The sequence below is a fragment of the Scyliorhinus torazame genome, chromosome 4, assembly GCF_047496885.1.
Source record: "Scyliorhinus torazame isolate Kashiwa2021f chromosome 4, sScyTor2.1, whole genome shotgun sequence".
In the NCBI taxonomy this organism is placed as follows: Eukaryota; Metazoa; Chordata; class Chondrichthyes; order Carcharhiniformes; family Scyliorhinidae; genus Scyliorhinus; species Scyliorhinus torazame.
The window spans coordinates 210,703,581-210,729,113 of NC_092710.1; the positions used below are offsets into that span (position 1 = coordinate 210,703,581).

The 25,533-nt window shown below is 44.3% G+C and overlaps 1 protein-coding gene across 3 annotated transcripts in view; it reads left to right on the forward strand.

The window, feature by feature from the left end:
• The window catches only part of ptprk (protein tyrosine phosphatase receptor type K), an 877,717-nt gene that overhangs the window by 355,422 nt on the left and 496,762 nt on the right, over window positions 1-25,533 (forward strand). For all 3 annotated transcript variants that reach the window (XM_072499228.1, XM_072499225.1, XM_072499226.1), the window contains exon 6: window positions 3,382-3,556. In XM_072499228.1, coding sequence (XP_072355329.1) covers window positions 3,382-3,556 — 175 coding nt within the window. The remainder of the gene's footprint in view (window positions 1-3,381; window positions 3,557-25,533) is intronic.

The following is a 25,533-nucleotide window of genomic DNA, read 5'->3' on the forward strand; positions in this document are numbered from 1 at the left end:
AGAATCTTGTAATCGACGAGCTGGGTTATTTTTTGTATTTGCAAAAAAAAATGTTTTGAATTTCATTTTTCGAAAAGCTGGTTGCACCACATCTGTGTATTCAGAACACTGAAATGTACTTAAACCAAGGTTATTTGAGCATCTTTGCGGGTGAAATTCAAAGGTTTTTCTTCTTTTTTTATATAAATTTAAAGTACCCAATTCATTTTTTTTTCCAATTAAGGGGTAATTTAGCGTGGCCAATCCACCTACCCTGCACATCTTTGGATTGTTGGGGTGAGACCCAGGCAGACACGGGGAGAATGTGCAAATTCCATCGTCAGTGACCCGGAGCCAGGATCGAACCCAGGTCCTCGGCGCCGTGAGGCAGCAGTGCTAACCAGTGCGCCACCTTGCCACCCTTGAAATTCAATGTTAAGGCAACAGAGGTCCAGAACATTTGGTATTATGCTCTAGACTAAGTTAGCAGGTACCTAAAGGCGCAAACTTGTATGTGATGGTTTCTGACAGCTGCGATTGAGATGCTATGCCAGAGGGAATGTTAACTTCATTCACGACTGAAAATACTGAGTCGCTGACTATGTTACTAAAGCTGTGCTTTCTCTGTTACATTTGATGGTATGTTCTCATGGACCATGCCATTGAGGGAATACATTAAGAAATGGTCTAGGGTAGGACGGACTGTCAAAAACTAAATTATAACTGAAAACTTAATTACTAACTTTAGGCGGTATTAAAAAAAAAAAAATCTGTTCTCATTCTGCTTTCGAATATAAATGTCAATTCCGTAATTGAATTGCAACTTGTGTGCAGTTACAGCAGCCCAAGGGTAAAAAGATTTGTCTCTTGAACCAGTGTGGTAGGGTGTAAGTATTGCCAGGAGCTGTGTATTACTATAGAGACTGAACTGATCATGAACTCTGAGAGGGATCATGTTAATTCATTGCTATGCTGTTGAATTAGTGAGCAGTGTTTCGAATATATAATGTATTTCAGGGGTTATTTTAAACTTTTAAGAATAAATTCTAGCACACTACTGACCTGCAAATCATGTAATGACGGTAATGTCACATGAGAACCTTCTGGCGGTTAGCTGTGACATTCTCGATCAGATGACTATCTGGCATTCACTGCTTAGCCTAATTTACATGGATCGGGAATACCAGCGCAATCTTAGACATTGTTGGGTAGTTACCAGTGTTATATTAATATGGGACGTGCTTGGCTGTGCAAGCAGTCAGCCATTGCTGAGCCAGTAAATTCTGCCACATTGTGATTTCATTGGGAGTGAGCTAAATTGGCTGGACACTGGCATGACTGATGATCGGAGCATTTAGAAAAGTTTGACTAGGTTCTACTCAGAACTTCGAGCTAAAATCACTTGAAAAAACCGTAGACTTTCCTCCTGTACTTGCTTGTGATATTGTAAATGGAGCAGCCCTGTCCTCCTGTTGCTTAATTGTGTGTACTGCCATCCTCAATTGCATACACTTTTTTCCTTCTGATGTCAAGCCTGAAATCAACAGATTTGGAGTCAATGTTGATGTCACTCTGCTGCCTCCACTTATGGCGTGTTTAACTTATTTAATGATTTAGGACATTCTCAGTGGTCGTGATGGATGACACTGCTGTTGGCTGATGGTAATTCAATTTTTGAGTTTCTGCAACTGGGTGGCTTGTTAGGCCAAGTTCAAAGGGCATAAAGAATCAATCATGTCAGAACGCAATTTTGATTCTCACCTGCTTGTGAGGTGTGACATCAAATTTGCAGAGGCTACTTCCCTGGTGTATATTTGCTGCAGACTGCTGAAGTGACAGGGATCTCCTGGAAGCCTGGAATGGTGCAGTGGCATGAAAGCTTCATGCTGGGATAACCTTTTCTGTGGAAAGACAGTAGTAGTGTCAGGCTATTTAATGGAAGTCGGCCGAGTGGAGACAGAAGTGTGTCTCCATGTGGAGATTTGTCATTTATAAATGATGCTTTTTTTAAAGCCCAAAGCTGGCCATAATTGCATGCAAAATCATCTTTTGGGGCAGGAATGGCAATTGTTTGTTTTCGCTCCTGCTCTAGTTGAAATCACTGTCCCTGAAATAATAAAAGGCAACATAAACAGTACACTTTTATAATGGCCCAAACAGTAACTTGGTCTTGTTTCCAAACGATTGAAATAAAACGTAATTTCTGACCCGGAGTCCGCTTTTAGATGGGATGTTAACTTTGTGCACAGACGCTATGACCATGTTGTGAACCGGAGCCAAATGAAAAATAACTGAACATTTGCTACTGTTGCTAACTTTCTCCTTGGTTCAATTGCTCTGTTTTATTACCTTTGCTCTCGAGTCACCAGGTATCTTTATGATAGCGCCACGAGGTTCAAGTCCAAGTAATGATCAATAACCCAATACACCGATTAGTAAGATTCAAATCAAAGCACATTTATTATACACAGTAATCGCTACTCATGCACAAATTCTACGTCTAAGCTACTTCTACAACTAACAGGCCTATACTTAACTTCGGACTGGCCCACCAGGTCAGGGGAACAAATGGCCTTTTGTTCGGGTTCTGAGTCTGCAGGATTCGAAGTTGGTACGGATTGGTAGCTAGGAATGCCTATCTCGTAGCGAGCGTTGAATTAAGGCTTACTTTGTTCGGTGGTCACTGCACCGGTCACGGTCAATGTTGGTTCGTGTTGCTGGGTGACCCGGGCAGGACGAGGAGGTGAAGAGAGCTGAAGAGAGACCGATTTGAACTTGGGGCTTAACTCTTATAGTCCCCAGGGGTTTCCCGCCTTTCGGGGCGGACCCTGTACCTGGTCCCAAGTGATTGGACTTTATCCCAATCGCTTGGTTCAATTTTCTCCAATACTGGAGCGGTTCCCTGATCGATGGGCGGTCTTGAGGTGCTTGTTCGCCTCCTTTGTGTTGGGTCCTGCTGGCGCCGAGGAGTCTGGCTTTGCTTTGTGTGTCCAAAATGTTACTTATTGTTCCCGGGGATTGCTCATCAGTATGCAGATGGCTGCTACATTGTTATGGTGATGGTCACTGGTATCGATATTGTCTGGCCTTTGCAGAGGTAAATACACAGCAAACCTGCAGCTGCTGGTTTCTGTCTATGTTGGCTGACTTTCCCATCAGCCTTTGCCGTTCGCCATTTTAAATCGGGAGCTGGCCAATTTAGGTGGCTACACTACAAAAGAATAAAATTGGTGTGTGAGAGAGATCTAGAAATACACGTTTCTACTTCGAGATTCTTAAATGTGATGCCTATTAAATGTGCTAAATACACGTGGTATTGTTTACATTTGGCAACTGTTGCTCTCTAATTTCATCCAGGGTCCAATAAGAAATAGTAACATTTTTAATGTTTCTGTTGACCAGAGGCGAAATGGGGAAGACATACCAGTTTCTCAGACCAAGAATATAAATCACAGACGGTTTGCAGCATCCTTCAAATTGAAAGAAGTGAAAAAGAACAATCAAGATTTGTACCGCTGTGTAACTCAGTCTGAAAGAGGCTCTGGTGTATCGAATTTTGCTGAGCTTATCGTTCAAGGTAATGTAAATTTAGCTTTAAGGATATACCTTTGTCAAGCATGTTTGTTTCCTTGGTGAATTATTTTATTTTGAACAGTGTTCACGGTTCCATGGATTGCACTTGTCAGATTCAGTAAGCTATTAACCATGAAGTTCCTCAGGAACTTTGCCAGTTGAACTGTGGGTGACCAGTGGAACCCGACGGCAAATGATGAACCTGGTCTTGCTGGCAATCCTCAATTCTTTTGAGCTTCTGAATACCCTTGTGTGTATTTGGCAGTTGGGAAGGAGCAAGTTTTTCTACTGTACAGGGCCTTGGTGAGGCCATACTTGGAGTATTGTGTGCAGTTTTGGTCTCCTTTGAGGAAGGATGTTCTTGCTCTCGAGGAAGTGCAGCGAAGGTTTACCAGACTGATTCCAGGGATGGCGGGACTGTCATATGAGGAGAGATTGACTAGGTTGGGATTGTTCTCGCTGGAGTTCAGAAGAATGAGGGGGGATCTCATAGAGACTTATAAAATTCTAACAGGACTAGACAGGGTAATGCAGGGAAGATGTTACCAATGATGGGTGTGTCCAGAACCAGGGGTCACAGCCTGAGGATTCAGGGTAAATCATTTCGGACAGAGATAAGGAGACAATTCTTCACACAAAGAGTGGTGAGCCTGTGGAATTGATTACCACAGGAACTAGTTGATGCTGAAACTTTGAATCTATTCAAGAGGCGGCTGGATATAGCACTTGGGGAGATTGGGATCAAAGGCTATGGGAAAAAAGCAGGATTAGGCTATTGAGCTGGATGATCAGTCATGATCGTGATAAATGGCGGAGCAGGCTTGAAGGGCCAAAAGGCCTCCTCCTGCTCCTATCTTCTATGTGTCCACTATTTTCTTAAAAGGCACAGCTGGTAATGAGTTGTGAGTTGTCGGTTTGGGCCTTGGGACGAGGTGTGCTGGCCTCAAAGGGGTATGAGGTCTACTTTGGTTGGATCTGGGCCTGGAATTCAGTTTGTATCTCAGAAGTATTTTCCCCCCCAGAAAAATATAAATTCTGTGTAATCATCAGGACCTGCCATTGTGGGTGGACATCCAACTTCCAAGGTGCATCAAGCATGCTCTGGGATTGGCCTGTGTAGATTAAGTATCCCTGTCGTTGATCTTGCAGTCCCCGTCTTGGAAACACTGGAGGTCACACTTGCATGTAATAATAGAACTTGTAAAATTTTGGTTCAATCCCATCCTGGTTTTCCAATCTCTGTCTGCAGATACGTTACTCCCTAAATATGCTCAGCGAAACTAAACCTAGAACGTAATAGAGAAACCCCAAAGGTTTTTAAACATTTTTTATATTTTAAAAAAAAAAAAATTTTAATTTATAAATTTAGAGTACCCGATTGATTTTTTTTCCAATTAAGAGGCAATTTAGCGTGGCCAATCCACCTACTCTGCACATCTTTGGGTTGTGGGGGCGAAACCCACGCAAACACGGGGAGAATGTGCAAACTCCACATGGACAGTGACCCAGAGCCGGGATCGAACCTGGGACCTCGGCGCTGTGAGGCTGCAGGGCTAACCCACTGCGCCACCGTGCTGCCTGTGTACCAAAGGTTGACAAAAATTAAGAACATATTTGGTGCAAGAGATGATCATATGGCCTGTTGAACCTGCTCCACCATTTAGTATGATCATGGCTGTTGTTGAAGTGTACTTTCCTGTACACTTCACCAACGGTCTTAAATCTTCATTGATTGCTGGTTCAATTTTAAAGGTTGTTAGAAATCTGTAACAAAAGCTTATATTTATGTGTCTTTAACTAGTCAAAATCCAATGTGCACTGGTCAGCAGCAATGGGCATCTATGTTGATGGTTCATGGCACTATTAATTCCTGAAATTTAGGTCAGCACAGTGGTGCAGTGGTTAGCACTGCTGCCTCATGGCACTGAGGTCCCAGGTTCGACCCCGGCTCTGGGCCACTGTCCGTGTGGAGTTTGCGCATTCTCCCCGTGTTTGCGGGGTTCCACCCCCACAACCGAAAGATGTGCAAGGTAGGTGGATTGGCCACGCTAAATTGCCCCTTAATTGGAAAAAATCAATCGGGTACTCTAAATTTATAAAAAATAAATTCCTTTAATTTGTAAATAAAGGTCTATAGTTTATAGGTCATTCCACCTATTTAATTGCTGCTGTTTCACATGTCTTAACCAAGTTACAAATATTGCTAATTATAAGGCTGTCAGCTGCAGGATTCCACACATTTCCTAACCATTGGGCCAAATCTACCTGTCAGCAGTGATGCTAGGTCAATCGTCGCTGGCTGTGAAGATAATTACGGCTCTAGCTTTTTTCAACCTTGCAGCCCAGCCTTCCTGCCCCTGTTGCAGCAGCGACACTTCTTTGCAGCATGAGCTGCTGTCTGCAAAGTTTGTTAAGATCTTCAGAGTTTTGGCAGGGTGGGTTAGTGAGTGGGGTTTGTGACTCAGTTAGTGAGTGGGCGGTTGCAGGGACTGTGAGAGTAGGTTATGAAGTGGGGAGGGTGTAGTGAGTAGGGTGGATGAGTGGGGGTAATCGGGCCGGGGGGCAAATGGGGATCTGTGGCGGGGGTTGGGGTGGGTGGGGTGGTGGATGCTGGGGATTCGTTAAGGGGGTGACCTATGCCAGTCATTTCCAGTGGAACAGTACCAGTGTCTGGTAATTATTATGCAGAAGGCCCAAATCTCTGATACTGTGGTCACTATTTTCAAAGGCGTCTAAACAGCACAAATGTGCCTGCTGGAAGTTTAAACTTCACAGGCATTTACTGCACATATGCATGGGTCATAGTTTCTGAAGGGCCCCGATGCGCAACACAGGTGAACCTCTAAACCTTGGTTGCTGTTGATATCGGAGGTTATGGCCCAATACAATTAAGTTGAACGATACTTCCTTTAGCATTCCGTTCCTGACAACTGGTATGGCTCCTCTATAAAGGATTGGCAAAATGGATACAGAACTGGCTCGGTCATAGAAGGCAGAGAGTAGCAGTGGAAGGGTGCATTTCTGAATGGAGGGCTGCGACTAGTGGCATTCCTCAGGAAACAGTGCTGGGACCTTTGTTGTTTGTAATATATATAAATGATTTGGAGGAAAATGTAACTGATTTGATTAGTAAGTTTGCAGAGAACACAAATGTTGGTGGAATTGTGGATAGCGATGAGGACCGTCCGAGGATGTAGATCAGTCAGAGACTTGGGAGTAGAGATGGCAGATGGAGTTTAATCCGGACAAATGTGAGGTAATGCATTTTGGAAGGTCTAATACAGATGGGAAATATCCAGTAAATGGCAGAACCCTGAAGAGTATTGATAGGCAGAGGGATCAGAGGGATTCAGGTACACAGGTCACTGAAAGTGGCAACGCAGGAGGAGAAAGTAGTTGAGAAGGCACGACATGCTTGCTGCCATTGGCTGGGGCAGTGAGTTCAAAATTGGTAATTCATGTTGCAACTTTATAGAACCTTAGTTAGGCTGCACTTGGAATATAGTGTTCAATTCGGGTCGCCACACGATCAGAAGGATATGGAGGCTTTGGAGAGGGTACAGAAAAGATTTACCAGGATGTTTCCTGGTATGGAGGGCATTAACTATGAGGAGAGGTTGGAGAAACTTGGTTTGTTCTCAAAGGAATGACGGAGGTTATGGGGTGCCTGACAGAAGTCAACAAGATTATGAAGGGCATGGACAGAGTGGATAGTCAAAAGTTTTTTCTCAGGGTGGAGAAGTCAATTACTCTGGGCATAGGTTCAAGGTGTGAGGAGCAAGGTTTAAAAGAGATTTACAAGGCAAGTTTTTTTACACAGAGGGTGGTGGGAGCCTGGAACTCGCTGCCGTGGGAGGTAGTGAAGCAGATACGATGGTGACTTTTAAGGGGGCCTCTTGACAAACACATGAATAGGGTGGGAATAGAGGGATATGGTCCCCGGAAGGGTAGGGGTTTTTAGTTCAGACGGACAGCATAGTCGACGCAGGCTTGGAGGGCCGAAGGGCCTGTTCCTGTGCTGTAATTTTCTTTGTTTTTTGATACCCTGCAGTACCACTGCATTTTTGGAGATTGGAGTATTGCCAATTAGTTAATCAATTACAAAGATTGAGTTCAGTGGTGTAGGTTTTAAGGTTGTGTAAGATGTAGGATACTGTGCAGAACTATCTATCTGCAGTAGCACAGCACTTTTGATTTATATATGTATGTGCTTTTCCAAGAACCAATTGAACTAGGCTTTTAGTCGAGCAGTTTGGAAGATGTGGAATAGTCAGAAAATATAATCAACCGTACAAGGTTTGGTTAAAAGAAATGCTAAAAAAACAGTAGTCAAAAATTGTTGTATGATGCTCACCAGAATGACACATTCACTTAAAACATAGCTTTGGGTAATCCAATATTGCATCCTAGACAATAAACAGCCATTGCCCTGTAGGTAACTATAGCAGCAATTTATTTGCAGTTTTATTATGTCTGCTTCTCTCCCTTGTATATTTCCCATGCCAGTAACATCTACCTTGGGGCAAAAGAAGGCAACTTGCTTCTTGTCTTGGGGGAAGTTTGGTGAAATCGTACAGAGGGCCATCCAGATTATATGGTGCAGTAAACTAATTAAATAACTTGGACATTAAATTGGAAATTCTGCAACAAATGTTGCAAACTGCTGCATAATCAAGATTTTTTTATGTGTCTTGGTTGGTTTCCATCTGAACAGCTATATTAGTTCTCCTTGCTGATCTGAATAACTGTAAAATAAATCCTGTTAGTGTAGTAAAAAATAGCCTCGGGCTAAGGAACCCTGGTGTTGAGACTAAGTTGAAAATTAACTGCGCTGACAAGTCCGATATCTCAGTGGTGCTATAAAAGTGACATCCTGCTATACAGAGACAGAAGATGATAATTTTAAAAGAAATTTGGGTCCACTGATATGGATTACATTTAATAAGAGGTGGCATAGCGTTGCCCATTGTCAAAGATGACCGAAGGGCAACACTTTATTAGAGACTTTTCCTCCTAACAGACACTGACAGGATATGCTTAAAGCAATTTTGATTTTGTCTGTAACAAACAAAAATTTTTTTTTTTTTTGGGAGCATTGAGCTTGCATGCTTGGCGCTGGAGGAAATAAAATCGAGCTCAAACACAGTACACTTAGCCATAAGTTTTGTATTTCAAACAGATCATGTTGAGTTATGAAACTGTCTTGTGTTTGTTGGGAGGAAAGTATCTTTTAGGGCACACAGCATTTTGAAAGTAATGTTAATGTTGTGTACCTTGCAGCTAAAGCTCACCCACCGTGTGATTGTGCATCTTTAAGTACAGCATAGCAGTGCCATCTTCTCATAGTTACTTACGGCAAAGCTAGTCCTAATATATTTGAAAATGTGTACAAAAGGCCAAATCTCAAGCCAGAAGCAGCCATACCAAACAGATGGAACGTTTATTGTCAGATTCAATTTGCTGGCTATACCTGTTCCATTGAATTGTAGCACAGCAGGAAGCTATTCGACCCATGAAGTCTGCATCAGACCTTTAAAAGAACAATCTCACTTCCTCCCTCTTTCTCCTTCAGGTATTTGACAATTACCTGTTGGAGGTTTCTGTTGAATATCAGGCACTCCATTCCATATGCTAACCACTCATGGGATTAGTTTTTCCTCATGTTGCCTTGGATTCTTTTGCCAATCTGTGCCCTCTGCTTATCCAACCATCAGCCATTGTAAACCTTGTCACTTCATTGACTCTTGTTTAACCAATTCATAATTTTAAATACTTCTGTCAGCTCTCCTTTTCATCTTCTCTACTCAAAGGAGAACGATCCCAGCTTCTCCATTCTTTCTATGTAACCATAATCCCCTCATCCCTGGAAACACCCTCCTAAATCTCACCAGTACCCTCTCTTCAAGTCTTTCCTGGTTTCTAGATTTGGCTACAATAGTCCATAATTTGTATCAGTGACTCTACTTAAAATGCCCAGGAACCCAGATACTTTCTGAAATACTTTGTTAACCTGTCCTGCCATTTTCAGGCATTTGCTCACAAGCATCCGCAGATCTTTCTTTGCTTGCACCCCTTTTAAAATTGTACTATTTAGCTTTTCTCCCCTCATTCTTCCTACCAGAACGTATCGCCTCAATTTTCTGCTTTGAATTTCATCTGCCACATATCCATCCATTCATTCCACCAGCCTGTCTGAGTCCACTTAACGTCTATTACTATCTTCTGCACTGCAAATTCTATTAAAAAATTTTAAGTCATCTTCAAATTTCAAAATTGAGCTCCGTTGCCTCCATGTCCAAGTTGTTAATACGTATCAAAAACTGAAGCGGTCCTAGTGAAACCTGGTAACCTCATTTACTGGGAACTTAGGTTGAGTTTCACAGTAACTTCATTGCAGTGTTAATGTAAGCCTACTTGTGACACTAATAAAGGTTATTATTGCATGCCTCCCTCCAGTCCAAACAAAAAGCTGTTTAACCACAACCCTGTTTCCTATCCCATTGGGCATGTGTCATTGTTAATTTTTATCATCATGCTCCTTTCACTATTTCAGGACAAGTAAACAATGGCACAGAGAAAGTTCTGGCATCCAAGGAGAGGTGGAGAGGATAAAAATTTGAAGAAAACAGATAACATTAGTATAAATAATTGAGTGCCAGGTAAAGGGGTGGCAGGGGTAATATAAATGTGGGTGGTGGGGTGGCAGGGGTAATATGAATGGGGTGGCAGGGGTAAAATGAATGGGGTGGCAGGGGTAATATAAATGTGGGCGACGGGTAATAGGTTGGGAGGAAAAAAGGTAAAGAGTGAATCAGAGCACTGAGGGAGGTAGTGAGCAAATGGCGAAGAAACCGAAAATGAATGAGGAGCATAGAAAAGTGAAAAAATCACAATAAGGGAAGGACTGAAATATAGGAGAGTTGATGACCTACAAGAGAATGGAGGAGGGAGGAGAGGAATTGAAGGTCTACCACGAGGAAATAAGATAAATGTAATGGAGCCAATTTTCACATTCATTCATTTTTAGATTGATGGGGATGTGCATTCAAATATCCCATTTTGTGTTCCTATATTATAAAGGATGGAAATGGAAGAAGGGACAGTAGGGGTGTGAGGGATATGGAAAAGCCGGAATATATATTTAAATTAAAGGAACTAATAGAAGTGTTGCAGTTAGCCAAAAATATAGCTGCCTTGATTTACAACAGGGCATGTTAAATAAAGATTATACCATGAGAATTGAGAACAGTTTTTGAGAATGGCAACACAGCTTTAGAAAGGCATGCAGGCTGAAAGCGATGCCTTGTTTCTCCGGTACATTTAATTGTCAGCAGGCTGAGAATTTGGGGTGAATAACCCTCCATGTTTGGAATCATTTAAATTGCTGCACAACTAATTTGAATTTACTGAGCCTCGTTCAAACAGGTTGCATGTAGAAGTGATCAGCTATGCATTATGTAATAAAGATACACAACAAGGTAAGCCCAAGATCCAGGCTGAAATCTGAATCTGTTTCCCCATTAACTCATACACACCCTGAACCTTTGATATGATGGGATGTGACATTTTTGGCTTGCAAAGCTACCCTTTAATCGCTGGGAGATTGAGTTGTATGCAATTGTCTCTCAACATCCTTTATCTGACATAGGATGAAAGTAGCACTTAGATCACATCCATAATACACATCCACGATGGTGTCAGATTGCAATTAGGCTCAGGTGAACACACAGCCTGTGTAAGGTTAAACTGAAATGAAAGTTCCATTGTGAATGTATAGAATGTATTTTATGATCTCGAAGTTCAAATGAAACATTTAATTAAAGCTCCATCAAACAGGAATATTTGTTAGGTTAAGCTCAAGAAACAGTTTGCCACTATAAGGTTAAGACATAAGAACCAATGTCTGTGATGCACCTGAGCTTTAAATTAGTTATATTATGGAGAAATGTGCACAATGTTTAACTTCACAAAATATTCTTTGGATTGTTGGCATAAATTGAGAGAATTTATAATAACCTTTATCAGAGATTTTTCTGCTCCATGAAGAGGTACTGATTTGTGAGAATTTATTTGTTGGCAGGAAGGGAAGCAGAATTATGCATTTTATAAAGGCTTCCACAACCCCAGGGCATCCCCAAGCACTTCACAGCTAATTAATTATTCTAACGTGCGGTCACTACTGTTGTCTCAGCAGGTATGACAGTTAATTTGTAGATAGCCAGATCCCACTATCAGAAAAATATCAGATGATCGTTTTAAGGAATCAATGTCGGTCAGTATGCTTGCAAAAGTCCCAAGAGTTTCAAATCTTTTACATCTATCTGAAGATGCATAATGTTAAAGACAGCAATTCTAACTATCAATTTCTCCCATGGAACTACACTGAGGTGGTGAATTAAAGTAACCATCTTTCTTTAATTGCTGTATCCTTGATTATTTGAATGTCACAAATCTCCATGTAATGTATTCCCTAAATTCATGCTGACTGCACCTAATGGTTCTCATTGGTTTAAAAAGAGGTTCAAGGCTCTCAAAACAATTGCATTCTGGATGAAAACAAAATGCTTGTAATGTGCAGAAGGGCTGGTAGTATCTGTGGAGAGAGAAACAGAGTTAACCTGAAACATAAAGTCTGTTTCACTTCACAGATGCTGCCACTAGTGCTGAGTGTTTTCTGTTTTTAACTTCAGCTTTCTGGTACCTGCGGCACTTTGCTTTTGTGTTCTGGTATTCATTTAATAAGACTAATTTGGAATGGTCACTTAATGTGGGAACATGGAGGGGCATGGGAGTGGGATGGGGGAGTGGTGAGTGCGTGGGAGGAGAAATGCTGCCACATTATGAATGAAATTCTCCAGTAATTTCATTTAATCTGCTTCACAAATAAGCATAATTATACTTAAAGATCTTTTTATCTGCCAGTAGCAATATTGGGCCAAACCTTCCAGTCTCCAGGTCATTGGAGGCCAGATGTATGAATCAGATACGTGATCAGAATCAAGACCATGATCGAATGGCGGAGCAGACTCGATGGGCCGAATGGCCTAATTCTGTTCCTCTAACGTATACATGTGTATATATCTAATGTGGAATTCCTGATGTACGGAGCTATGTGGGAAATGCCTGGAAAGTTTCAGTTTGTGGGCAATTCCCCATGTAGTAGTATTATTGGACTTCCCATGGGACAGATCAGTGAGTCGGTGGATATGCTAATTCCTTTCCGGAGGTAATCCATAGCCTAGGTTGCAGAAAGCACCAACTAGCTTTTCAGATTAGCGCTGACCACTATTTTCCTGCCATTAATTTTGCATCAGAGGTCGGTGTGATTTTAAAATAAATTGAGTATTTTGTTGATTGTATTTGGTTCTTTACAGCGTCATCTCTGGAAAAATATCATATTTTACTCAGTGTGGCACGATGGGGTTTGTTCAAATAACGCATTTGTCATCAAAATCTAGTAGACTGATGAAATTGCAATGTGACCGTATTCTTTAAATTTTTAGCATTTTGAACACCACCCTTGTTTACCTGCTTGTTTTATTTTGAAAATATGAGATTTTTTGTTCAGGAAATGGAAAATAATTGATAGTACCTGAAGAAATGGTATGGGAACCTGTTGGGTGGTATGAATTCAGGGAGCAGGTAAATCTGTAATGAAAGTCATTGTTGGTGGCTTTATTTTATTCTGAAAGAGGATTCTTTGAATTCTTCCTTTCCAGTTTAAACTTGTATCATAATCCAGACTACTATGATTTTTCAGTTCCTTCTGTTGCACTGCACTATCTGTGGAGATGAATGAACAGAGACATTGTAAATGTAAACCAAGCCTTTGAATATGATTTGTGTTGCTGGGTATAATTGGGAGACTTGAAGATGTGTTTCGTTTTTCTTTGTCTCTGAACAAGTATAAGGGAAGTGCTTATTCTGCTATCTCCTGAAATTGAGGCACATTACACGAGGGTGGGTGAGCAGAAATATAATAACGAGGGTTCTCAATGAGAGAGAAACTCGTCCATGAGAATGATCAGAATCCTGTGAAACATATCCGAAGGATCGCCCTTGAAATAATTACCCACCTCAAGCCTCTCGTATCTTCACTGCTCTAATACTATGTACTCTGGCCTTTCAGAAAGGTAAAGGATAATAACTGAGTGCACAGGTAAAGGAAAACATCACAATGGAAACTAGACTGAGTGAGGGAATTGGGAATTTCATGCCCGGAATACCACATAATGAAAATGTTGACTTGGACTCCTTCGGCCATCAATGCCCTGATAATGCATGTTATCGCAACCTTGTTTACCTGTCTGACTTATTCTAAAATTTGATGTGTTATGCCCTGACTGTGTTGATCAATGTAACATCTTGAAAATCATACCAGAGTGGACATTTTCTCTTGCAGCTTAATCATTTCTGATTCAACAAATGTATCCAATTCAGTAGGTAGAAAATATATGAACCAAAGTTTTTTTTTTTATAAATGTATTTTATTACAAACTTATATCAAAGCAGGATACAGCAAGTAAACACCCCGGGAAATATATTTCCCGACAATCAACTACACAGTCTGTATATTTTCCCCTTTTTCACCCCCCTCTCCCCATCACACCCCTCACCCCCCTGCGACGAACCGCTCCTCAAACACGGTCACAAACATCCCCCACCTTTTCTCAAACTCCCCCGCTGAGCCCCTTAACTCATACTTTATCTTCTCTAACCGCAGGAAGTCATACAGGTCACCCAACCATGCTGCTACCCCTGGTGGTGATGCCGACCGCCACTCCAGCAAAATTTGTCGCCGTGCAATCAGAGAGGCGAATGCGATGACATCGGCCTTCCCCCTCTCCATGATCTCCCGCTTCTCTGAAACCCCAAATATCACCACCAAAGGGTCCGGGTCCACCTCCTCCTGCAGTATCCTGGCTAGTGGATACTACTCCCGCCCAGAATCGTCCCAATTTTTCACAACCCCAAAACCTGTGCGCATGATTCGCTGGCCCCCGCCCACACCTCTCACTCACTTATTCACACACGAGTCACATGCACCCTGTGCACCACCTTCAATTGAATCAGGCTCATCCTTGCACAAGAGGAGGTCCCGTTTACCCTTCGCAGGGCCTCACTCCATACTCCCCAATTCATCTCCATTCCCCCCAATTCATCTCCATTCCCAACTCCGCTTCTCATTTCTCCTTGATTTTCACCACCTGCTCACCTCCCTGCTCCCCCAGCCACTTACATATATCCCCAAATTTTCCCTCCCCTTCCACATCCGGAAGCATCAGTCAATGAACCAAAGTTAACGCAACAAAATTAAGCATATGCAGTAACCAATGAAATTGATTATATTTTTCTGATATAATAAGGGATGCCCCAAAATGTTCCAAAGCCAATGAGATATTTATAAAATGCCATCAGTGTTGTACTGTAGGTAAAAAATGCAGGACTCAATTTGCTGTGATCAGGGAATAAGCTTTAGTGGTGGTGGTTGAGAGATAAAATATCATTTGGGGAAAGGGAAGAATTCCCATTTTTAAAAAAAATATTCTCAATGGATCTTTCACCTCTGCTGGAGAGGGCAGATGGAACCTTGAATTAATGTTTCACAATTGGGATGATCCCTTGGACAAAATAGCTCACCCAAAGGAGGTGTTGGCCGGGCTTCTTAAAACCTACCTCTGCGACCAAGGTTTAAACCCATAATGTTCTGATTTGGCATAGTCAAGGTGGATACCTGTGCTTCAATACTTATATTAATGAATTTATCTGAAGTGATTTTTCCAAAATGTTTTCAGATAATTTCAGGCAAAATATATATCCATATGGTATCACTTCTACTCGACCTACTGACTTGCTATTCGACTAAAGCTAGTTATAATAGTGTCATCCTTGCCCGATTACTTTTGTTAGAACGTTCAGCCTCTGCAAAGCCTGACAGTTCTCCGAAATCCTCCTTTATTACGCATCTTAAAACCTACCTCTGCAACCAAGGTTTTGGTTACCTGACATATCTCATGTGGCTCGATACCATATTTTGTAGTATGACGCTCCTCTGAAGCACCCTGGGATGCTTTTTAGGTAATAGGGGATATGTAAATAAAAGCTGTTTCCATTGAACTAATCTGAAAACATATTGGAAAAGTCAGTTCAGATAAATTCATCTAAACAATTACCGGAAAAAATGATTACAACACTGGTATTTTGTTTTGATAATTCTGTTTGAGTGGAAAAATTTATGCAAGCATTATTACTGTTGCCAGAATGTACTTGATAAAATTTATAAGTAACAAAAGGCATACCGGCAGCCAAAATTTACTTTCAATGTAAAAAGCCTGAAACCATTACCAAAAAAATGAGTTAAGCTGTTTGTCTGGGATAAGCTTTCTCCCCGTCACATGGCTGCTGTTCATGTTAGATTTCGAATGATGAATGTTTCATATGCTTATTAAATTAGTCATGTATTTTTTGCTTGTGAGACAATAGAGACTTTTATTTATGCAGCTGTGGTGCACAAAAAAAGTATTTCTTTATTTTGTAAGGGAGATCAAATAAATCAAACTCCTTAAATTAATTCACCAGTGATATTTCGGTTTGCCCCATTTCAGTATTCACCAATACCCATGCCATCCCACTTTAGGGCACAAACTTCTCACTCACTGCTCTACAGTGGGGAACTGCAGAAATGGCATAGATTTTATAGTCAATGCCAAAGCAAGGGCACTTGTTGATCTCGAGGATTTGGGAGTTACAACATGGTAGCCTATGCAGAAGAATAGAGTCACTGAGGGGAACTTTCAGATTTCCACATTTAATTGTGAATGTGCAGACAGCAGGAGCTCATAAAGATCTGATGGTCCCTGTGGATTTCCCCTTTCCCACTGTCTCTGGTACCAGGTCAAAGGGGATCACCAGATGTCCAGCAATAGTGATGTAATCAGGCAGCATAAACAGCCAATGATATATTCTGGATGATATGATAATCTTTATTGGCACAATTAGGCTTACATTAACACTGCAATGAAGTTACTGTGAAAAGCCCCTAGTCGCCACATTCTGGTGCCTGTTCGGTTACACTGAGGGCGAATTCAGAATGTCTAATTTACCTAACAGCACGTCTTTCTGGACTTGTGGGAGGAAACTGGACCACCCAGAGGAAACCAACGCAGACCCGGGGAGAACGTGCAGACTCCGCAGACAGTGACCCAAGCTGGAAATCGAACCTGGGGCCCTGGAGCTGTGAAGCAATAGTGCTACCCACTGTGCTACCGTGCGGCCCACAAGAAATATCAAACAAGATGAAATTAAAATACACAATGTTTTGCCGTTTAATAAATTTTCCAGAGTGTGTAATAAGGGGCTGGGAGATGCACATGGAATTAAGATAGATTCTGAAGTATCAAACATTTAAAATATTTTAAAGTATGTGTTTTTTTTAATCATCATGGAGAAAATTGACAATAGGTAAATATAAAATTAGATTTTCAGGGCCAGAGGGGTTTTTCAGCAGTAATTATAAAATTTAAATGCTGTTTAAAACCCAGTTACACCTCATCCAACAAGGTGTGACTTTGTCAGTTTAGCGTACCCAATTCTACTTTTTCCAATTAAGGAGCAATTTAGCGTGGCCATTTCACCTACCCTGCGCATATTATTTGCGTTGTGTGGGTGAGACCCACGCAGACAGTGAGAGAATGCAAACTGCACAAGGACTGGCCCGGGGCTGGGATCGAACCCAGGCCTTCAGCATCGTGAGGCAGAAGTGCTAACCACTGCATCACCATGCCACCCTGAGGTGTAACATTTTCGAGTAGTTTTTATAGTGAGATTGATGACGTTAAAGGGCATATTTTCATCAGTTGAGTTTGTTCTTCTTGATTGCAGTCGGGTTGAGGTGGGGGTCGACAGCTTCACTCCGTGCCAAGGATGGTCAATGCCGAATGGCAAGGATGTCCATCACCAGACCAGAAGCACTGGGGGAAAGACATCACCCTGCATGGAGATGATGCATCACGGGCTTCCCATCCACAAACCCATAATTAAATGGTTGCACTCGAGCCACCTGTATTTGAGTATACTGGCTTAATTTCAACTGAGAAACATTGATGAGAGCAGTGTACTAAATTGTCATGTACACGTAACAGAAAAGAAAAGTCACGGAGCAAAACATAAACATATCAATCCAACATAATACAGAACTTTGTACAATGGGTTCCTCCCGCACATATTGACTTTCCCATATGTTTGTTTTTCCTTTCTCAAGTGCCTCTAGGAAAAACCCCTTTCCCCGCCCACCCTTCTACCCCCCCCCGAAAGAAACGCGCCCCCCCCTCCCCTCCCTGGGTTGCTGCTGCTGCTGACCGACCTCCATCTACACACTCCGCGAGATAGTCTAGGAACGGTTGCCACCGCCTGAAGAATCCCTGTGCAGACCCTCTCAAGGCAAACTTTATCCTCTCCAGCTTGATGAACCCTGCCATGTCGTTTATCCAGGCTTCCGCACTGGGGGGCTTCGCGTCTTTCCACAATAGGAAGATCCTCCGCCGGGCTGCCAGGGACGCAAAGGCCAGGATACCGGCCTCGTTCGCCTCCTGCACTCCCGGCTCGTCCGCCACTCCAAATAGTGCTAGCCCCCAACTTGGCTTGACCTGGACTTTCACCACCTTAGACATAGTCCTCACAACACCCCTCCAGAACCCATCCAGTACCGGGCAAGACCAGAACATATGGGCGTGATTCGCCGGGCTTCCTGAGCACCTCCCACATCTGTCCTCCACCCCAAAGAACCTACTCAGCCTCACCCCTGTCATATGCGCTCTGTGAATAACCTTAAACTGTATCAGACTGAGCCTGGCACACGAGGAAGAGGAATTAAACCTACTTAGAGCATCAGCCCACAGACCCTCTTCAATCTCCTCCCCCAACTCCTCCTCCCATTTGCCCTTCAGCTCCTCTACCAGAGCCGCCTACTCTTCTTCCATCTCCTGATACATCGCCGACACCTTTCCCTCTCCGACCCATACACCCGAAATCACCCTGTCCTGAATCCCCTGTGCCGGGAGCAACGGGAATTCCCTCACTTGCCGCCTCACAAACGCCCTCACTTGCATGTACCTGAAAGCGTTTCCCGGGGGTAGCCCAAACTTCTCCTCCAGTGCCCCTAAGCTCGCAAACGTCCCATCGATGAACAGGTCCCCCATTCTTCTAATCCCTGCCCGATGCCAGCTCTGAAACCCCCGTCCATCCTTCCTGGGACAAACTGATGGTTATCTCTGATCGGGGACCACACCGAGGTTCCCATCGCACCCTTGTGTCGTCTCCACTGCCCCCAGATATTTAGCGTTGCCGCCACCACCGGACTCGTGGTGTACCTTGCCGGTGAGAGCGGCAGCGGTGCCGTCACCAGCGCCCCCAGGCTCGTTCGTTTGCAGGACGCCATCTCCAACCTCTTCCATGCCGCCCCCTCTCCCTCCATCACCCACTTACGGATCATCGCCACGTTGGCTGATCAATAGTAGCCACCCAGATTCGGCAACGCCAGCCCTCCTCTATCTCTACTATGCTCCAGAAACCCCCTCCTTACCCTCGGGGTCTTGTTTGCCCACACAAAACCCATAATGCTTCTGCCTACCCTCTTTAAAAAAAGGCATTGGTGATCATAATTGGAAGGCACTGGAACACAAAAAGAAACCTCGGGAGGACCATCATTTTAATCGACTGTACTCTGCCCGCTAGCGTGAGTGGCAACATGTCCCATCGTTTGAAGTCCTCCTCCATCTGCTCCACCAGCCACGTCAAATTAAGTTTATGCAGGGCCCCCCAACTCCTAGCTATTTGGATCCCCAAGTACCGAAAACTCCTTTCCACACTCCTCAACGGTAGGCCGTCTGTCCCTCTTCCATGGTCCCCTGGATGCACCACGAAGAGCTCACTTTTCCCTACATTGAGCTTATAGCCCGAGAAGTCCCCAAACTCCCTTAGGATCTGCATGACCTCCACCATCCCCTCCACTGGATCCGCCACATACAGCAACAGGTTGTCTGCATACAGCGACACTCGATGCTCCTCTCCCCCTCGGACCACCCCCCTCCATTTCCTGGACTCCCTTAATGCCATGGCCAAAGGTTCAATTGCTAATGCAAACAACAGGGGGGACAGGGGGCACCCCTGCCTCATCCCTCGATACAGCCGAAAATACTCCGACCTCCGCCGATTCGTAACCACACTCGCCACCGGGGCTCTATATAGGAGCTTAACCCAACTGATAAACCCCTCCCCAAACCCAAACCTCCGCAACACTTCCCAGAGATACTCCCACTCTACTCGGTCAAAGGTCTTCTCCGCGTCCATAGCTGCCACTATCTCCGCCTCACCCTCCACCGATGGCATCATTATCACATTTAGGAGGCTCCACACATTGGTGTTTAGCTGCCTGCCTTTACAAATCCCGTCTGGTCCTCGTGAATCACCCCCGGAACACAGTCCTCAATCCTCGTAGCCAGCACTTTTGCCAGCAACGTAGCATCCATGTTAAGGAGCGAAATCGGCCTATACGACCCACATTGCAGTGGGTCCTTATCCCGCTTCAGGATCAAAGAGATCATCGCCTCAGACATTGTCGGGGGCAAGGTCCCCCCCTCCCTTGCCTCATTGAAAGTCCACACCAGCAACGGGGCTAACAGGTCTACGTACTTCCTGTAGAACTCAACTGGGAACCCATCTGGACCCGGGGCCTTCCCCGCCTTCACGCTCCCCAGTCCTTTAATCAGTTCCTCCAACCCAATTGGCGCCCCCAAACCAGCCACTTCCTGCTCCTCCACCCTCTGGAACCTCAGTTGGTCCAAAAATCGTCGCATCCCCTCTTCCCCCGCTGGGGGCTGGGATCTGTACAGCTCCTCATAGAAGGCCTTAAATGCCTCATTTACTTTCACCGCACTCCGCACCGTAGTTCCTCTTCCATCCTTGACTCCATCTATCTCCCTTGCTGCCATTCTCTTACGGAGCTGATGTGCCAGCATCCGGCTCACCTTCTCACCATACTCATACGTCGCCCCCTGTGCTTTCCTCCACTGTGCCTCTGCCTTCCCTGTCGTCAACAGGTCGAATTCCGTCTGGAGACTTCGCCTCTCCCTAAGTAGTCCCTCTTCAGGGGCCTCTGCATATCTCCTGTCCACCCTTAAAATCTCCCCCACTAACCTCTCCCTTTCCCTGCCCTCTCTCTTCTCCCTGTGAGCCCTGATGGAGATGAACTCTCCCCTGACCACCGCCTTCAGCGCCTCCCATACTACCCCCACCTGCACCTCCCCGTTGTTGTTGGCCTCCAAATACCTTTCAATGCACCCCCGCACCCTCCCGCACACCACCTCATCTGCCAGTAATCCCACATCCAAACGCCACAACGGGCGTTGGTCCCTCTCCTCTCCCAACTCCAGTTCCACCCAGTGCGGGGCGTGGTCTGTGATGGCTGTGGCCGAATACTCCGTTCCCTCCACTTTCCGGATCAGCGCCCTGCTCAGAACAAAAAAAATCTATCCGGGAGTAGACTTTGTGTACGTGGGAGAAAAAAGAAATTTCCCTGGCCAGGGGCCTGGCAAATCTCCACGGATCCACACCCCCCATCTGGTCCATAAACCCCCTAAGCACCTTGGCCGCAGCCGGCCTCTTCCCGGTCCTAGATCTGGAACGATCTAATGCTGGATCCAACACCGTGTTAAAATCCCCCCCATTATCAAGCTTCCTACCTCCACGTCCGGAATGCGCCCCAACATACGCTACATAAATCCAGCATCGTCCCAGTTCGGGGTGTATACATTTACCAATACCGCCCACGCCCCCTGCAGCCTACTGCTCACCATAACGTATCGACCTCCATTGCCCACTACTATGTTCTTGGCCTCAAACGACACCAGTATTGCCACCCCTCAATTCTTCGCATCCAGCCCCGAATGGAATACCTGTCCTACCCATCCCTTTCTCAACCTGACCTGGTCTGCCACCTTCAAATGTGTCTCCTGAAGCATGACCACGTCTGCCTTCCATCCCTTTAAGTGCGCGAACACTCGGGCCCTCTTAACCGGCCCATTCAGGCCCCTCACTTTCCACGTTATCAGTCGGATTGGGGGGCTTTCCGCCGCCCACTAGCCATCTCCTGTTTTAGGCCAGTCCCGTGCCCGCACCTCCAGTCCCCCAAACGGGGAACCCCCGCCCCGACCACCTGTTCTGTTTTCAGTTCCCCTTCGGCCAATGCAGCAGCAACCCTATTTTCCCCCCCTCCCACTCCCACTTCCCCCTCCCCCCGCTAGATCCATATCTAGCTCTTTTGCTCCCCCCATAACACTCCCGCAAGTCAGCTGACACCTGCTGACCCCGGGGTCCCGTTGACCCCCCCCCCCCGGTGTGGAAATCGCTTCTCCTCCTCCCCAGCAATCGGTGTGCGCTCCTCCACCCCCCCCCCCCACTTCCGCCCTTCCCTAACGCGGGAAAAAGCCCGCGCTTTCCTGAGCCAGCCCCGCCCCCTGTGGCGCAGCTCCTGTTGCGGCCTTATCCCAATTCCCCCATCCCCGGGCCTCCCCTCCCTCCAGCACCGGCGCCCACATTCCCCACAGTCTCCCCATCAAATCTCTTCCCCCATCCCCATCCATCGCCCCACCCGTGGATTCCTTACGCATAGTTAAAACCCTGTATACAATCGACATCCCCCCACAACCACAGACCCTCAGTTTGAGTCCAATTTTTCAGTTTGGATAAAGGTCCAAGCCTCTTCAGGCGTTTCAAAGTAGTGGTGTCGATCCTGAAATGTGACCCACAGTCGCGCTGGCTGCAGCATTCCGAATCTCACCCCCTTCCTATGCAGCACCGCCTTGGCCCGATTAAAACCAGCTCTCTTCTTCGCCACCTCCGCGCTCCAGTCCTGGTAGATTCGGATCACCGCATACTCTCATCTACTGTTCCGCTCCTTCTTGGCCCATCTCAGGACACACTCTCTGTCCACGAAACGATGAAACCTCACCACTACCGCCCTTGGCGGCCCGTTGGCCTTGGGTCTCCTCGCCAGGACCCGATGAGCCCCATCTAGCTCCAGGGGACTCAGAGAGGCCTCTGCACCCATCAGCGAATGGAGCATCGTGCTCACATACGCCCCAGCATCGGCCCCCTCCACCCCTTCAGGGAGACCCAGAATCCGAAGATTCTTCCTCCTCGACCTGTTCTCCAGGTCCTCGAATCCTTCGGCCCAGCTCTTGTGCAGCGCCTCGTGCGCCTCCATCTTCCTTGTTTTTTCTCCCTCGTTTCTTTCGCTGCTCTAAAGCCACTTTTTTTACCGCTCCACTTCTGGTCCACTCCATATACTATGGAAGGGGGACCTTGCTCTCACCTTCCACACGGGAAGTCGTCACAAAATTTCCGTTGGGGCTCCTCTGGAGAGCCCAAACGTCCGTTCTAGCGGGAGCCGCCGAAATGTGCGGCTTAGCTCCGCATCGCCGCAACCGGAAGTCCATTGTCGTGTATTATTGGCTAGTCATTGTCTTTTAGACTCCTGTGTTTTGTGAAATTAATTTCCATACGTATCTCTTTAAATTATTCTTCTGTCTTAATCTTAATAGACCAGATATAAAACCCATCAAGACAGTGGACAGACCAGCAAAACTCAAAACAATAGGCACCCTACCTATGTTGAAGTGTAAAATACATGACAGTGTTTCCTGCATTTCTGTGTTTAATTATAAGCATATGAAGACAGGATAAATATAGGGAAAATAGATTAAAAGGTTGGATAGTAGAGGAGCAGATATTTAAAGAGATATATTGTAACTCAACAAAAATATATTCCATTGAGGAGGAAAGATGCAACATCCATGATGGGCTAAGCAAGTTTCATTGGTCAGAACATTGAATACAGGGACGTCTTGCTGAAGTTGTACAAGGAGTTCGTCAGGCCACACTTGGAATACTGTGTACAGTTCAGGTCACCATATTATAGAAACTATGTTATTAAACTAGAAAGAATGCAAAAAAGATTTACTAAGATGCTACCAGGACTTGATGGTTTGAGTTATAAGGAGAGGCTGGATAGACTGAGACATTTTTTCTCTGGAGCATTAGGAGGCTTAGGGGTGATCTTATAGAGGTCCATGAAATAATGAGGAGCATCGATAAGGTAGATAGTCGACATCTTTTCCCAAAAATCGAGGATTCTAAAACTAGAGGGCATAGGTTTACAATGAGAGGGGAGAGATACAAAAGGGTCCAGAGGGGCAATTCTTTCACACACAGGACACTTTTCCTACTGCCTTTTTGTACTTTAAAGGAGCGTAAATTTGCTGCAAGCCATGTATTAATTATTTAAATGCTAGCCGTTGCCTGTCCACAGTCATTCGTTTAATGCATTTCCCCAATCTACCTCAGGCAACTCACCCCTCATACCTTCTTAGTTTCCTTTGTATAGATTAAAGACCATTGTTTTGGATTGAACTGCATAACTTTCAAACTTTGTGTAAGATTCCACTATTCCTAGACTGTAAAAGATAATAGCTCATATTGTTGGGGGTAATATATTAGTATGGATGGAGAATTTGCTAACTAACATTGAGCTGGGATAAACAGGCCATTTTCAGGTTGGCAAATTATAACTCGTGGAGTACCTACGACTCTAATATACAATCTATAATCAATTTAGATGAAGGGATCGAGTGTATTGTACCTACGACTCTAATATACAATCTATAATCAATTTAGATGAAGGGATCGAGTGTATTGTAACCAAATTTGCTGACAATGCAAAGATAGATGAGAGAGTAAGTTGTGAGTAAGATACAAAGAGTTTGCAATGGGGTGTAGGTTAATTAAGTGGTCAAAATGTAGGCAGATGGGAATCCAAAGTGGGAAAGAGTGTGGTGGCCCACCATGTTAGGAAGAATAGAAAAGCAGAATGTTATTTAAATAGAGATTACAGAATGCAGTAGAGGGAGATTTGGGTATCCTTATGATGAATCACAAAATGTTAGCATACAGGTATAATTAGTAATTAAGAAGGCAAATGGAATGTTGGTGTTTATTACAATGAGGATGGAGTATAAAAGTAGGGACATCTTCCTAAACTATTCAGGGCAATGATGAAACTACACCTGGGATACAATTTTGACCTCTAATCATAAATCAGGATATATTTGGATTAGAAGCAATTCATAAGTGGTTCACTAGACTGATTTCTGGGATGAAGGGGTTCCTTAATGAATAAATATTGAGCAGGTTGGGTCTACGCCCATTGAATTTTAGAAGAACTGATGGTGATCTTATCGAAACATACAAGGTCCTGTGGGGACTTGACTGAGTAGATGCTGAGAAAATATGGCTGCTCAGTGCGGGGGAATCTAGAACTTGGGGATATAGTTTAAAAGTAAAGGATCTCCCATTTAATACCGAGATGATGAGGAATTTCTTCTCTGAAAGATGTTGGAAAGAATGCAGTGGAGAATGGATCATTGAATTTATTCAAGGCAGATTCAGACAGGTTTTTGATGGACAGCAGAGTAGGACAGAATCCCATCGACCATGATATTAAATGACGGGCAGGCGCAATGGGCTGAATGGCCTACTCCGATTTATTACCATTTTACGCATGGACTCCAGAAGTTATTGTCCGTTTCAGAAAAGTGTGGTTGGCATAAACTAACAGTTTTGTCGTCATTACTACTGCGAAGTCTGGGCAGACATATTTCTGGATGTTTCAATGGATATTAACAGGTAGATCGTAATGATATTTTGAGATTCTACTTCAAGAATTTATATGTCAGGCTTTCTGGATTAAAAATTTACTCCTTGACAAGACTATATTGAACTTCACAAACTAGTACCACAGTGATTTCATATCAGTAAGACGTGTATCCCTTCAGTGTCGGAAAAGAAAGCTTCGGCCAATTTATAATGAAGAGTCTGAAGTTTGGTGATATGAGTCTCTTGTACTGTTATAACTTGATCTGTTCTGCG